The sequence below is a fragment of the Centroberyx affinis genome, unplaced genomic scaffold, assembly GCF_046629955.1.
Source record: "Centroberyx affinis isolate AG114_WGS23_722 - 3 ecotype Tasmania unplaced genomic scaffold, CSIRO-AGI_Caff_v1 ptg001232l_1, whole genome shotgun sequence".
Classification (NCBI taxonomy): domain Eukaryota; kingdom Metazoa; phylum Chordata; class Actinopteri; order Beryciformes; family Berycidae; genus Centroberyx; species Centroberyx affinis.
In genome coordinates this window covers 229,533-245,037 of record NW_027279745.1, presented here as the reverse complement: position 1 = coordinate 245,037, position 15,505 = coordinate 229,533, and the positions used below count along the sequence as shown (strand labels likewise).

Sequence of the window (15,505 nt, the reverse complement as noted above, 5' to 3'; positions counted from 1 at the left end):
CTTGGGATGTGAAATTTCTATTCAGGCTCTGGCAAAAGAAAACAATTCCTGGAAGAGGCAGGGGAAAAAACACACTAGGAAGATCATTCATTACCTGCTGGCTCCGTCTACCTGTTTTCTCTCTTGTAGGTGAGGATTGGATGAGTGTAAACAAGATGAAAACTGATTTGCTTTATGGTTAGCTGGGTAAAGACTTACATCATATTGTCTCAGATCAACACAAGAACACAGAAATTCAAAGTACTGGGGGTCGACTGGACAGAGCCTCGGTCTTTCTGAAGACAGGTTTCCTTTTGCTTACAAGGCTCGGTGTGCAAATATCCTTGGGTAAACAGCTTAAACCACTCCTTGCACGGTTAAACTGCTCATGACAGAATGTAAACACTTGACTCCTTTGTCTTAACAGCTGTCCTTTGGACCCCCGGGTGATGTTAAAAATGTCCTAGGTAATCACACAGTCTTAGGCCGATGCCCCCCATTATCAGCCCTCTGGCTGACCGCTGTCAACTAACACATTCCACAGCAGTCAATAACGCAAGATAGGGGCTAAGTATAGGAGAACAAAAAACAAAAGGCAAAAAACACAATGGGTGTAGTTAATTAAAGATGGGTTAATCTAATATACAGTGTAATTTAAATGGTTTTACCTCAGGCTTCATACATTGACATCACAGTGAGATGTTAACGTGGAATGATGAGAATACAGCACCGAGTGTCAGAGAGACCCCCTCCTCCCCTCTCTCTCTCTCTCCACCCACACACTCGTTTCTGTCGTCATCTCAGCCCACAGAAGAACAAGGCACAGCTGGACACAGAACAATGTGTGAGTGTGAGGGGCACTTCACCAGGCCTGGCCTATCTCTGGCCTTGACCAACCACCACCTTCCGGTGGGTGGGTGGGTGTGTGTGTGTGTGTGTGTGTGTGAGTGTGCATTCAGTGCCTTTAACTGCTGTGAAATGTGGTTTTGTTGATCACTTATTGGTGTTACAAATAAGATAAGAGCAAAGAAAGAGAAAACAAAACTGTTTGGACTGCAGCCCATTTATCCTCATGACAAATTGATTCAATTTACAGGATAAAAATTAACATATCACTATGCCAAACTTATTAACATATCGCTATGCCAAAATGTAGGCTAAAGGTTATAATGATATGGAAGAACAAATTCTAAATATTTTTGTCAAAATCATGCAAAAATTCTAAACCCCTAACATGTACATATCCTTATATACAAACACAAATTTGAAGTAGTACATTACTAAATCACTGCAGTGAACACAGTCACCAAATACAATAAAGAAAATCTAGACATGGCAGCATGTCCTTGTCCTTGACTGTTAGCAGGATTACGGAAAAACTACTGACCCGATTTTCATGAAACTTCATGGAAGGGTGTAGCATGGGCCAAGGAAGAACCCATTAAATTTTGGAGCGGATCCGGATCCGACTCATGAACAAGCAATAATAGCACGAACCTTGGCGGAGGCCTGCGCTCTCCGAGTGCCCCGCTAGTTATAATAGAAATGCCTCTATGATCCGGCAGAGTCTAAATTCATGAGAAGCGTTGATGAAGTGAGTCTTGATGGAGCCTCACCTTGGTGCCATAACTAAAGTGTCACAGTCAAAGAGCTCTGCCTGCTGTGCATCATCTCCTCTGCTGCAACTGCACTGCACTTAAAGCAGTGTTTCTTAGTCTAAAAGCGACGCTGGGGCTTTGTTGGCATTTCGTCTGTTTCTGCGGTTTCCTGCGAGAAGTGTTCTTCTGTGGTGTTTCCGCAGGAGGGACGTGGATCGGCTTCCATGGGATGGGGTTGCAAAAGCTGGGTGATGGGTAGGCTTTGTCGTAGGGACCTGGAGGAAGATAATCCAATATATTTCACATATACAAATAATATCAGCAAGGCCAGTGACACCGATATGCTACAATCACATTTAACGCAGCTTGAGAAAAGGTTTTTTACTCTGCCATCATTCCTAGTATAATATATCATTAAGCGTCATACATAGATGTTATCATTTGTATGGTGTCTGTTTCTCCAAAAAACCTATTTCATGTATGCATGGTGAAAACATTTCCAAAAGATTGATGATGCATAGTTACTAATTCCCAGAATATCAAACTGATCTTACTTCTTGGGTAGCAAAGTGACTTGGGACTGTCCCTGCTTTTTTCATTGGCATGTGTCAGCCATTCCTTAAACTTCTCCTCTGCCCTCTTTCGGCGCTCCTTCTCCTGCTCCTCTCTCCGGACAGCCGCCTCCTGTCACAACAACAGAATGTTAGGAGCTCAGACTGGCGGCTCATTACCGTCAATAACATATCAACATGGCATAAAGATTCAGAATCATTCAATAAAAACTGTAATAATTGTCCAAAAATAACCACGTTACTTTCTCCTTCCGTTCCTTCTCCATTTTTTCTTGGTTCTTCTTCCGCATCCATTCTTTGTACTTCTCCTGTGCTTTCTGTTCAGTCTCCCTCTGTTTCACTTGCTGCCTCTGTATCTCCTGCTGTTCTTTGCTCTGCTTTACCAGTTGCTGTTGCTTCTCCTGCAGTTTGGAAAGAAAACGACATAAAACATTTTATAGAAATGGCAACAATGGATATCTACCAGTAGTATTACTGTATACATGCGCATTATGTTAAGATGCTTATGAAATTACTGAATCTGCTACAATGCCTTCTGTGATTTCATTATGTAAGAAGAAGCTGTTTTCCACCTGTTCTCTCTTCATCTTTAGCCAGTCTTGGATCTTCTCCTCCATGACGATCTTCTTCTGTTCCTGCGCTCTCTCTTGCTGTTCTTTTTTCTCCTTCAGCAGGCGCTCCTAATTCACAAGATATAAAATGTTCTAGTCAAAGATTCAGACTGGATTCAGTCAGGAAGAATGATGAGGATGGTTTGACAGAGAATGAGTTGATTTTAAAAGCATGGAGAAAAAAAATGAAACAAATGTTGGCCCCAAAGGAAAGGACTGTTTGTTGTGGTGAAATAGTGCCAGAAAATATGGGATTTACCTCCTCTACTTTCTTTTCCAATTTGAGGCGGTCGTCTTTGGCTTTGTTCACCAGCCACATTTCCCATGCGCTGAGCGTAGGTGAGGCTGCCGGCTCCTCAGCTGCTGGCACCAGCTGTGTTTTGGGCAGCTCACATCTGAAACACAACCACATGAAAAATTATAGATGTTATGCAAATACCTCCTTTTTCAATTCACAGTTTATTACTAGGCCTACATTTACATTCAACTTGTTTGAATCAAAATTGACAAGAACTATTGCAATGCCCCCTGACTCTGGAAAGTAAGTTATAAGTGGGTTCTAAAATTAAACAGTCACTTTTGCAACAACCCAAACTCTAAACCACCGAGCCTTGATCTTCCCACTATTAGACCAATAACCTGCACAATACCTGACAGGTGAAATGCTGAGTCTGGCCTCATCACTCTGACTGGGTGAGGTTTCTGACCGGGGCAGCTGCTGAGCTGCAGCATCCAGGTCTTCATCACTATCAAAACTGTCATGGTAGATGGGAGAGAGGAGGGAAAATGTGTCGTCTTCGTCGTCGGATAAGACGCATTCATCGTCCACACTCCTGGATCTGTGCAGGTCTTTCCCGCTGCTGTACTTCAGGGGGGTCGAGCTGAAACCCTTGGACGCGGAAGCAGGAGAGCTTGGCATCTTCCTTGCAGACATGACTACTTTGCTGCAAAACACACAAAGTCGAAATAAGTGAAACTTTTGTACGCGTTATGTGTTTTTAAGTTGTACAAGTGAGTAAGTCATGTTATAGCTAACTAGCTAATGTTGAATCTCCGTGGAAACAATGTCAGCAGTTGCAACCTACGTTACATAGTCCTTGTTTTCCATGTTAGCTAGGAGGCTAACTAACATTAGCAGAGAAAAGCTTATCCACCGTGTTTATGTTGGCAAACGTTGAACGCTAACTGTCGAGTCCACAATGTATGTGCGCAATGTCTAACTTTGACAAGAACTATCAACATTTAGTTAACTAAGTGTTGTTTGAAGAAAAGTATTTATTACCCGTGTGTTCTCCTCTTCGTTCCCAACGCTGGAAGTGATTGCAAACAACTTTTTCCCATGATACACCACGCCCCCACGCTTAAAGCGACGCTGTTTCTGTAACCATAGCGATCGTCGATGCTTTCCGCCCCGTACTTCAGTCTGTATCTGCCAGCTTTTCACATTTTTACATTGTCTTATCAACATTTATGTTCCAAATCAAATAGGTTTTCACCTTTGCAACCCATGGTGATATTATTTATAAGGGGGGCTTGAGTCTGTCCTCCCGTCCGAATATCAGGCCCAGGATCTTTGTCGCATGTCATCGGCTGTGTTCCGCCAGCTTAAATAAGAATAAGACTTCCTCGTGTAATCCCCCTCTCTCCAATCTTTCCTGTCTCTCTCAACTTTGGCAAACATGCCAGTAGGTGTCAGTACTGATAAGGTGCTCCACACCTGGCTGACCATGTGCTCTGATTCCTCCGGTGAGAGGGGGATATGCGCAAAAAACAATAACGTAATATCACGGTTGAGTCATCTAAATTCCTTAAGACATTTTTCTCAGTATTCAGACAGTCAGTTTACTGGCTGTATGAGTAAGAGGCAGTTGTTGGCGGTCTTGTCCTATCCCTGACCAGCTGTGGTTAGCCTCATGCACTCTGTCTCACTCACACTTCACAGTATCAGTCTAATTAGCTGCACCTCCTCAAGGCGAGTCAAAATGAGCTTCCACATTGGAGGACTGCTTTCACAAAGGGGCGCAACATTTTGTGAGTGTTTGTAATAACCTTTGGCTGTAATTAAAATAGTTGTTGTGTTTTTTTTAAATACCATAGCCCACTGCTTAGGCAAGAATGTGTGTTTTTATAAATTATTATATATTATATAGTTTAATCTGTGACTGGGCCCACTGCAAACAATGTCTCTCAGTTTCAGATGAACAGGATTTTTGATGTTACTACACTAGCCAGAGCCTTTTTCTTCACTTGAATGCTAACTGTGCACAAAACTAGGTTAACTCCATAAAAATCAACTAGGACAAAACAACTACCTGTCTGTATCTTGTTGGTCATTCAGTAAATATTTCTGGGACACTCTCTAAATAGCTCCCATCCATCACTCCTATGCCGGATGCACTAGGGTTTGCATCTTTTACATGTGTCAGCTCCTTATGAGGTATCTCATATCTGACCCACAGGCATCACATTATCAAGCCACCTCAGGATCAACAGCAACTGGCACGTGCAGTTAAGCAGATAGGTGTGTCAGACCCTTTGATCACCCGTGTCTCCAGCCCGGTTACGCTGCCCTCACACTAGGGTGTGGGATTCCTGCCCTGGCCTCAGCCGGTCCTATCCCACAAGGACAGGAGTTCCCATTCAGAGCTCTGTGTGGCCCGTTCTCAGCCATATCCCTCCAACCCAGGAGCCCAGCAGCCAGCCAGCTGGCCAGGTGGCATGGTGGCAGGAGACCTCCAGAAACTGCCTGAGGGCCGGAGCCAACAGCGTCGGCTCTCCAAGACCCCTCGTCCGGACCGGCGGCCCCCACAGGACGGGCCACGGAAGTCCCGCAAGAAGCTCCAAGTCATCATCTGCGTCCTCCTCGTGGAGCTGTGTGAGAGGTTCACTTTCTTTGGGATCGTGTGTAACATGATCCTGTTCTGCACTGTGAAGTTGGGCTACGACAATTACCTGGCTGCTACCGTCAACCTGTGCTTCATAGGAGCCAGCACCCTCACTCCTGTTCTGGTTGGGTGGTTTGCAGAAACCTGCTTAGGAAGGACCAAGGTGCTCTACCTGTGTGCTTTCCTTCACTTCTTTGGTAAGACACAATGGGTTCAAATTTCATACATGTTTCCTGTGTAATATAGCAGTTTCTATCTAATGTGAAAATGTTGGAACAATATTGCTAGACTGAAAAACAATGTCATACCAGAAACAGTATTTTTCTTTTTTTTCTGTTTACTTTTACAGTAAGGATTAACACTAGAAAGGCCAAGCTGTGGTCAAGCTGTGGTCAACTGACATCTGTTTTGAATTTTTAAAGTTTTCAAAATGTCCCTCCATCACTTTCCCTAGACCCAATTTCTGTACAATCCAGTGTTGATATATTTTCAAAAGCACACAAGGAAACAGTAGTTCTTATTTACCCCCTTTGCTTAAATACTTGTTGGCCATCTCTAAGACCCCCAAAAATCCACTGGTCTTTCTAGTGTTAACGTGAAAGAACTGTTCATTGGTGTTTATTTTAGTACTTTGGAGTGGGTCAAATCTGCCACTTTAAAAAAAAAAGATAGCTATCTGAAGATGAGAGATGAGCAAGAGAGATGCAAAATCATCTGTTGGGTTATTCACTCTGAATCATGGGGTGTTGGCATCACAGCTTCACGTTTCACCACTTTAGTGTGAGCTCAGTCCAAGAAAGCCTAAACTGTCAGTAATCCTGTTTCAGTGCTCAGTCATGACTCTGCACTGAGCAGTCCGAGTCACACCCGTGTTTGAAATCAGCTGCAGCCTGACGCCACGACCCTCACCTGTCACTTTACTCTCCAGGAACAGCCATGCTGCCTGTGGTGGCGTTCCCGTTCGAGGATTTCTACATCGACACTCATCACATGACCCACCAGCTGGAGCCTCGGGAGCAGCAGATCCTCTTCTACACGGGCCTCCTGGCTGCTGCGCTGGGCATCGGCGGTATCCGGGCCATCCTGTGTCCCATGGGTGCCTACAGCCTGCAGGGCTATAACCAGCACCAGCTCCTGTCCTTCTTCAACTGGTGGGTGGTGTTGGCGTCCGCATGCAGGGCAATTAGGTCTGTCAGCCGGTCTCCTCATCATAATGAAAGAGTCTTTCTAGCAACTGTGCTTTGCAGTTCAATCATTCTGCTTGGTGGTATGTTTCCAGAAAAAAAATATTACTGTACGATTTCCCATTTATTTGTAAATCATTTTCTAACATCTGCAATCATGCTATCAGTCAGACATAAAATTATATATATTAAAAAAACAATTCCATTGGGTCCTAAAATTGTGCAGAAGAGGATTAGGGCCACGTGAAATTCTGAGATTAACCTCTGAAATCAAATACATTTTTTATGTGGTCCTAATCCTCTTCCATAAATTTTAAACTTTGTGTATTTTACATTTTTAAAAATCAACACAAAATCAGGGGTGATTGGAAACTGGAGGAACAAAGGGTCCTTGCACTCTGGTCTGAATTCCAATTGTGAAAAAACAAGGACAGCTAGTTTAGCTGGTTACTGTGCCAAAATGTGCTGCCCAGACTTGTCTGGGTTGTTGTAGTCAACAACAACATTCCTGATTCAACACTTTCCTTCAAATTCCCCTGTATGAGACCGCCACCTCTGTGCTCAATACAGACATAGTACTTAATCATATCTTTATGGTGAGGAGGAGGCTGAACCTTCTCCCTCATGATATCTCTTGGTTTCTGACAAGTCCAGGTCAGTCCAAATATATTTATTATTAAATATAGAGTATAATATAAAGTATTCCCCTATATCTCAAACAAACCCCTGGACTCTGCCACTTTATTCTAAAAAGCCCTAAAATACCTTTCATTAAAGTTAAGAAATACTGTAATAATTTTTCCATTCCCCTCAGGTTCTACTGGTTGGTCAACCTGAACTCTACTATTGTGTTTCTGGGCATTGCTTACATCCAGCAGTCAGTGGCTAAGAACCTGGGCTTCCTCATCCCCTTCACCTCTGTACTGCTGGCTCTCCTCGCCATACACATGGTGCGCAACAAACTCACCTTCAAACCCAAGAAAGGTAACATACACAGAAAGAGAAAGAGACTCCGAAACAGTTTTCAATCAAACTTATTATATAATATATATAACTTATAACTTAAGTCAAATTCTGCAGGCTCACACCATTCCTTCCTTCTTCCTTCTGTCACAGCTGGTTCCTTACTGACCACGCTGGGAGTTTTCCTGAACTCCCTCAAAATGTGCTGCCTCCACTATCGCCACTTGAGCGGGGATGTGGCGTCTTGGCTGGACCGGGCCAAGGAGAACAACGGCGGGCGTTACAGCGAGACGCACGTGGAGAACGTGAAGGTCCTGGCCAGGCTCTTCCCTCTGTACGGGCTGCAGCTGCTGTACAGAGCCTGCATCACACAGGCAGGTCCATGGGGAAACAACAGGGTTATACATAAGAAATAAAAAGAACCACTTTCACTATTCAAACTTCCAGATTCCGCCGCTTATCCTCAAATCCGTACCTTGTGACGTTTCCCACAGATTCCCTCAGGTTACTACATTCAGACGATGAACTCTAACCTTCACCTGACCGACTTCCTCCTGCCCATCGGTGCCATGAATGTGATCAGCATCCTGCCTCTGCTGCTCCTGGCCCCGCTGATAGAGTGTGCGACCACCTGCTGCCTCTCCATGGACAAAACCCCTCCGGCGCCCGCCAAAGTCATCGGTGAGTATTTCCGTACGCACTCATGGCGCACTCCCGCACGCAGCTTTTTTTTACGTCTTCACCTAAACCTCCATGCATCTCTCTTGTCTCCTCTACCTTTCTCATCCTCCCCCGTTCCCTTCTGTAACTACACTTCCTCACACCCCCCCCCCCCTCCTGCAGCCCTCTCTCTCATCACCCCTCCTTGTCTGTCCTCCCCCTTCCAGCCCTGGGACATGCGTTCGCGGCCCTGTCAGTGCTGGTGGCGGGCCTGTCGGAGCTGTGGAGGAAGGCCCACCCCCTGGTGGAGCAGACGCTGTCCGGGAAGGTCCTGCAGGTGTCGTCCATGCCGTGCTTCCAGCTGGCGCCTCAGTACATCCTCCTGGGTGTCGCCGAGGCCCTCGTCACCCCGGCGTGTGAGTGAAAGAGAGGGCGAACCTCAGAAATGCAGCGGGAAAGAGTTGCTATTATGAAACGAGAGATATTTACTTTGCACTGCTCTCTTCTGTCCTTATCGCCCCTGAACTGGCAGGTTCTCTCATTTCTTTCCAACTGACCCCCAGCCACATCAGAGGGATCTCCCTGCACTTCCTCACTCTGTCCTACGGAGGGGGCTGCTTCCTCGGGGCCTTCTTCACTCAGCTGGTGTACTTGCTCTCTGGAGGTTAGAAATAATATTGCATGCTTTCCTTTCATTAATAAATGATCGTGGAAGTGGAGTATGATAAAAAGCTTAACGATTTTCAGTGTAATAAAATGTTATTTTATATCATTAATAGTATGAGATGTGGATGTCCTGATGTCATTCCTGATTACAGGTAACTTCTACCCAAATGTACTCCATGATGGGAATCTGGAGAGATTTTTCTTCTTCCTAGCCATGCTGATGGCTATAAATACCCTTGTGTGTTGGAGGATATCTTACAGGTACAGAATTACCTCTAACTACATGGACAATAAATTGAAATTAAGGTTAGAAGTAGATCCAACTATTGTCTGATTGCACTACTGAATAGCATGATGTATTTATATGGATTAGACTGTGTGACTCATGTGCATACAGTCCACTGGTATTGCTTGTGTATGTTCAGCAGTAGGTGAATTGCTGTTGTGTCTATGGTACACTGACATGTGGTGGCAAAGCAGAGGAGTAAAACTGTTTTCAACAGGAATAAGTATTAGCAAATAAAACAAAATCAACATTACATACAAACAACAAAAGTATAATGAACACATATTGTTATTGGCCTGAAGTGTCTTTTCTGTCCGTCCTGATGCTGTGCAGGTACACAGACCTGAGTGTGCAGGGCCGAGGCCTGAGCAGCAGCCCTCTGGCTGAGAAGCTGCTGCGGTACAAAGCCTGTCTGCGCTTCTACGACACTGTGGATCGCTCCTACACTCACGCCTCCATTGAATCCATCCTGTGACCTCATCATGACCTCTGCACTTGGTGGCGCTGGCGCTACACCTGTTGCTGCTGCGATGTAAATATCTGTAACTTTGGGAATGTTGGGCGAAACTGAATGAATGAAGTGTGTAGGATGTAAATTGTTGGTTTTGTTTGCTTTTACAAATATGATGTTACAAACTGATTTGTACAAATACCAAACTTTTATTTTATGTCACCAGCACTTTCAAGGAAACATTACTTTAAATTTTGAATGCCTGAACATAGGCCACTGCTTCTGTGGTGTGAGTGAATTATTTAGAACCTTTAAAAATGTAAACAGTATCGAATGAAATCAAATAAACAATAAAGACATAACATTGCTATGGTAATGTTCTTTATTTGAGTGCACAAGCAAAGTAACAATGCTGATAATTTCACTGAAATTACATGAAGAATACCAATAATCTCATATGAACTTGAAAGTGCTAATCAACAAATCATTTGACAAGAGATTCCTGAAAAGCTGATAAGTAACATAAATGGTAAGTAGCAGTTGAACGTCTTTTTATATGGTACGTAGCATAATTTAAGAGAAATATGCCCAAATGGACTGCAAGTGATTCCTCTTGGCTTCACATTTACATTCAAAATAAGAAATTCAGTAAATAAAAAGTAAAAAGAGAAGCCCTTAGAAAGTTTGACCTACACCAGCAAAAAGTGCTTTATAAAAGTAACACTTGCACCTCAGTAGTTATGTCTGTGAATTATTGCATTTACCTATGCATACAAGCACTGCACTTTTCAAATCCATCTTCATATTCCTCTCATTCTTTTACCTTTCTTTTTATCCCTGCATTATAAATCTATATAGAAACACATGGCCCCATAGGCGAGTTCTGCAACCAACATGTATTACTGTGCATTGATTTACAGTTTGCATATTTTCAGTGTTGCACCCAAATCAACACAGAACCCGGGGTAGAGAGGCTCAGTGAATCTGGTTTGGACTTGGTGCAGGCGTGTAAACTCACTGTCAGAGACACTGTAGAAGCACAGGATTCCTGCACAGTAGTCAAGGTACACTCCGACTCTTGGGAAGAGCGGCGGAGGAATTTTGGCTTTGTGAATGTTGTTGTGCCAAAACGTGCAGCCGGATGGAGAGCAGACTAAACTCCAAGACAGATCGTTGTGCCCAAAACAGCAGTCGTTCCCTGAGCCTTTCCTGCTGATGCCTTTGTATGCAACGGCCACTTCGACGATGCCGCCGTCCCACTCCACCTCCCAGTAGCGGTCGCCGGTCAGGCCGTCTGTGCACAGCGCCTGGTGGTAGTAGGTGAACCTGTCGGGGTGATTGGGGTGAGCCTGGTCCCTGTCACTCCATGATATCTCTCTGTTTCTGTCTGACAAGTACAGACATGCAGCCACTGTGTTGGGATCCACCTCCAGTTTGAGGTCTGTGGAGCAAGATAAAACATTAATTTAGCCTGTGTTCATGTGCGTGAGTGTATGGGCAGTAGTCGATTTGAGGAGGGATGTGAGGGGATGCCATCCCCCTTGAAATAAAAATAGTCAAAAACCATCCCCTTTGTAACACTGCCATCCCCCTTTCATCCCTCTTTATGGCACAAAGATATCATTTAATCAAGAAATGTGTGAGCCACTTATTATTGCATGTCTTTTTATTGGTTGATGGCACAGCAAAACCTGCAACGCGGCTATGACACCTTGAGGATATTATTTTGGCTATGGGCTGGTGGGCAGGTAGATCTGCGGGACTTCTTCAAAAAGAAGAAAACTACAGGTGTGGGAAACGTCAGGAGTCACAATGATTATTTTCTATAATTTAGCCTACACTGTTTGAAGTGGGGCAAAAGAGAAACAGAGATTAAACAGAGATTAGATAGTTAGTTGACATTTTAACACCAAAATTATATACAATTATATAATAAAAAAAAACCATTAGGCTACATCATCCTCAACGGGATGTTGCCAGGAAACAAAATAAATGGTGAAGATTAACCTAGTTTGAATTTTGTTGTTGAAGTGGCAGGTAATAACCATCAAAGAGAGGAAGCCCTTTGTGTGTCGTTCCCACGTAAGCCCAAATAAAATTTAAAATAGGAGAGCACAAAGGCGTTTACTGTAGTATGTGCCGAATTTGTACAGTGGCTCATAATTTACTGCTTTGGGTGGTAATCTATGGTGGTCAAGGATACGGATAACTGCTACGGCTGAAACAAATGTAACACACACACACACACACACACACACACACACACACACACACACACACACACACACACACACACACACACACACACACACACACCAGGTTCAGGTTGATGTTTTAGACGATGCGGTAGAGGCAAAACAAGCAGGAGAGGATGACAAAGTGAGCATGAGTAGAGGTTTGATAACTATAAATTTGAAGTTTGGATAAGATAAAAGTGCCATGAGTATTAAGTTATGTTAAGTTACACTTGATTGTATTATCTGTATTTGACCCATCCTAACTACTTAAAAGCAGTGGGCAGCCACAGTGCCGCTCCCAGAGAACAGTGCCTTTATTAAGGGCATTGGCAGGAGTATCTGATACTTAACATCCCTAACTTGCATGTCTTTTGAATATAGAATTACCTTTGTGTTGTTGCAATATAAACAAAAGGGTAAACAGCTGGTCCCCCAACCTCCACGCTGACTTCGCCACTATCAAATTGTTTGTCTTTCATAAGACCCCACCATCCCACTTGAAATTTGTGTACAAATCGACTACTGTGTATGGGTGTGTGTGTGTGTGTGTGTGTGTGTGTGTGTTGCTGCTATTTGTGCAAAGTTCATTAACATAATGCTTACTTTTATATTTAGTCAAAAGATATGTCCTGGAAGTTGTTTTCTCCTGCAGCATAGGAGTTTTTGACACTATGGGAACAAGAAAAAAAACAAATGTCACACTCATCATTCTCTCTATAAAACAACATATGGTTTGTTTCTTGTCTTCCCACTTATACAGTTTAGAAATTGCACTGATCATACATACGCATGTTTTTCTCAAGAACGCTCATTATTTCATTCTTTTCTTCTTTGCACATTTTTTCCAGTTTAGATTTCTGCGCAGTGACAAACTGCGTCAGCATTTCATGGCTTTTGGGTGAAGTTGTGGATGCAGGGAGGTCAGCGACGGCCTGGAAACTCTGCATAAGGTAAACAAAACGTATATTAAGAGACAGACAAAGACAGGTGGGACTAACAAACACATTTCTCAATTTACACACAAAATCAGGCGGCAAATCTGAAATGAAAGAGTGGCGAAGTATGTCATCACCCGAAGAAACTGGATGGGATCCTCCGTTAGCGACAGCTGGTTAAGCTGAGCCTCTCTCCTCCTCAGCTCAGACACTTCACACCTCAGCTTCCCCAACAGAGCGTTGGTGCGATCCACTGCCGCCTTCTCCGTCTCTCCAACTTTCTGTCTCATCTCGGAGCACCTCCTCTCCACGGAGCGGACGTATGAGCAGATGTGCTCCATACACACTCGCTCAAAGTCGTCCAGCGTCTCCCACGCGGCAGCCTGGTAGGAGAAACATTTCAATTAGTCTTGTTCTCTCCAACAATGACATTTAGAGTTACAGACAATTGACTCCTGTACTAGTCTAGTTTATATTTCCCCCAAATCATTTACATATGTAATTAGATTTTTTTTTTTTTTTTTTTTTTTTTTACATTTACTTGTTTTCCATTTTAAAATACAACCTTTACAGTGTCAAACCTAGCTTGAAATTAAAGGATAATTTTAAAAGAGAATTTCTTTTAAGTTTGTGCCAATGGTCTAGGCTGCCCCTCTCCTTCACATCATTCCTGGTGGAGTCTATACACAGGCAGCAGAGTTAGAGATATCAGGATGTTTTCCTGCCTTCAGAAGAAGCCATTTTGCAAAAGTTTCTGTTTTGACATTTCATTGTGCTCCAGTTACATGTTTTCATATCGTGTGTATTATGTTATGCTCTGCTTACTCAATCACATGACACCTACAGGAAGAAGTGGAAGTCCTGGAAGTCTCTGCTAGGAAATAATCCCTCAAAAACATGTTGCCTTACAAACTTTATTGTCACAACCTTTTCTTCTTATTAGGGGCGCCTTTGTTCACCGGGACAACAGCTAACTCCAATTAGGGAGTTTGATTCTCACGTGATATTAACATTCATTTTATTTTTCAGTTCATAACACAATGTATTGATAAAGGCCCAAAGGAGGAGAGCCACTAAAGTTCAGGGATGACCCCTCACCCTCATGGAGTCTGCAGTCTGTGTCACTTCCTCTATTTCCCTCTCTGAGTCCAGCGCTCTGTGCTCAACCTCCTGTTTGGTCCTCTCCAGGTGCCTCTGTTCAAACACAAATACAACAGCTTATCACAGCCTCGGTCAAAGCAAAAGGACCGTAAACAAATGATTTCCCAACAGCTCAGCTAACCTGCCTCTCGGCCCTCTCTGCTGCCGCTGGCACAGTGTCATGGCCTCGGTGTTGGTCCACGGTACACATCAGGCAAATGCACTGCTGGTCTGTGCGGCAGTAAATCTCCAGCAGCTTGTCGTGACGGCGGCAGATGCTCTCGCGGACTTTCTCGGAGGCTTGCACGAGCTTGTGTTTCTTCAGAGGCGGCACCTCAAAGTGAGGGGTCAGGTGTGTCTCGCAGTACGCGGCCATGCACACCAGGCAGAACATGACGGCCGGCCGCTTACTGTCGGTGCAGGCGTCGCACCCCACATCTCCAGGTGAAGCGCAGCGGTCGCCAGCAGCACCTGGGTGGGTGTTGTCTTTACTTGCCGCCTTGTGTTTGTCCAGCAGGTCGGTCAGCAGCGTGTTCCTCTTCAGCCTCGGCCTGGGTCTGAAGGTCTGCCTGCACTGGGGGCAGCTGTACCCTGCTTTCTGCCTCTCATACTGGTCCCAGAATCTGTTGATACAGTCCATACAGTAACTGTGTCCGCAGGCCGTCGTCACTGGATCCTTTAGCAGATGTAAACAGATGGAGCAGTCGAACAGCTCCTGATGTTCTGCCATTTTTACTTTGCGACTGAACAGTTTAGGCTACTTTCAGTTTCTATCAGGGAGGAGGGGCTTTTCTCTGTGACTGAGAGCGCGCTCACATTGGCATGTTTTGGTCCGTGTCAGTGCGATATGGTTTGAATATTTGGTATGCTTGAAATACATTGGTTTTCACCGCATGGGGATTTAACGTTCTGTGACATGAGGCTTTGAGAGCGTTGTGAATTGGGGGAGGGAGAAAGGAAAAAGGAAAAAAAAGAAAAAGTAATATATAACAAAATTTGAAAGTGCAATTTAATTCTCAAACCTCCCAAATTCCTCTTAACTTCCAGTGATAGGACCAGTTGGAGGAGCAAACATCGCTCTTTGCTGCAAATTAATCTTTTTTTGACGTGAGAAATAATATTTAACTGGGCTACTTAATATTCCACTACCACAATAACTACCACTATTAATAACGTATTCTTTTTTTAGGCTATGTCCAGTAGTTACTAAACATAGTGCATAGAAAGTATGTTTTGTATCCAACGAGTTTCTGTACTGTCTTCATTACTGTTTATAAAATCACTCACGCATGTGAGGTAACATATAGACTAATTGCACATTTGAAGCTATTTTTGGTA

General features: G+C 43.9%; 3 protein-coding genes across 3 annotated transcripts; 1 reads left to right on the top strand and 2 right to left on the bottom strand.

The window, feature by feature from the left end:
- Positions 1 to 1,194: 1,194 nt before the first annotated feature.
- On the bottom strand, positions 1,195 to 4,076 carry LOC139648615 (coiled-coil domain-containing protein 34-like). The gene is made up of 7 exons (XM_071524791.1): positions 4,043 to 4,076; positions 3,411 to 3,704; positions 3,020 to 3,155; positions 2,722 to 2,829; positions 2,392 to 2,550; positions 2,132 to 2,261; positions 1,195 to 1,852 (listed from the first exon to the last, which is right to left on the bottom strand). Exons 2-7 carry the CDS (start codon positions 3,692 to 3,694, stop codon positions 1,647 to 1,649), a joined length of 1,023 nt encoding a protein of 340 aa, XP_071380892.1. The 5' UTR covers positions 3,695 to 3,704; positions 4,043 to 4,076; the 3' UTR covers positions 1,195 to 1,646.
- A 363-nt stretch (positions 4,077 to 4,439) lies between these two features.
- LOC139648597 (solute carrier family 15 member 5-like) lies at positions 4,440 to 9,879 on the top strand. The gene is made up of 10 exons (XM_071524769.1): positions 4,440 to 4,506; positions 5,447 to 5,842; positions 6,574 to 6,796; positions 7,644 to 7,813; positions 7,946 to 8,166; positions 8,287 to 8,473; positions 8,680 to 8,868; positions 8,985 to 9,116; positions 9,271 to 9,379; positions 9,738 to 9,879. The coding sequence occupies exons 1-10, from the start codon at positions 4,440 to 4,442 to the stop codon at positions 9,877 to 9,879; spliced, it is 1,836 nt and encodes a 611-aa protein (XP_071380870.1).
- A 405-nt stretch (positions 9,880 to 10,284) lies between these two features.
- Positions 10,285 to 14,918, bottom strand: LOC139648607 (E3 ubiquitin/ISG15 ligase TRIM25-like). Its single transcript, XM_071524783.1, has 6 exons — positions 14,310 to 14,918; positions 14,126 to 14,221; positions 13,165 to 13,410; positions 12,880 to 13,033; positions 12,696 to 12,761; positions 10,285 to 11,296 (listed from the first exon to the last, which is right to left on the bottom strand). The coding sequence occupies exons 1-6, from the start codon at positions 14,895 to 14,897 to the stop codon at positions 10,770 to 10,772; spliced, it is 1,677 nt and encodes a 558-aa protein (XP_071380884.1). The 5' UTR covers positions 14,898 to 14,918; the 3' UTR covers positions 10,285 to 10,769.
- Positions 14,919 to 15,505: the final 587 nt, after the last annotated feature.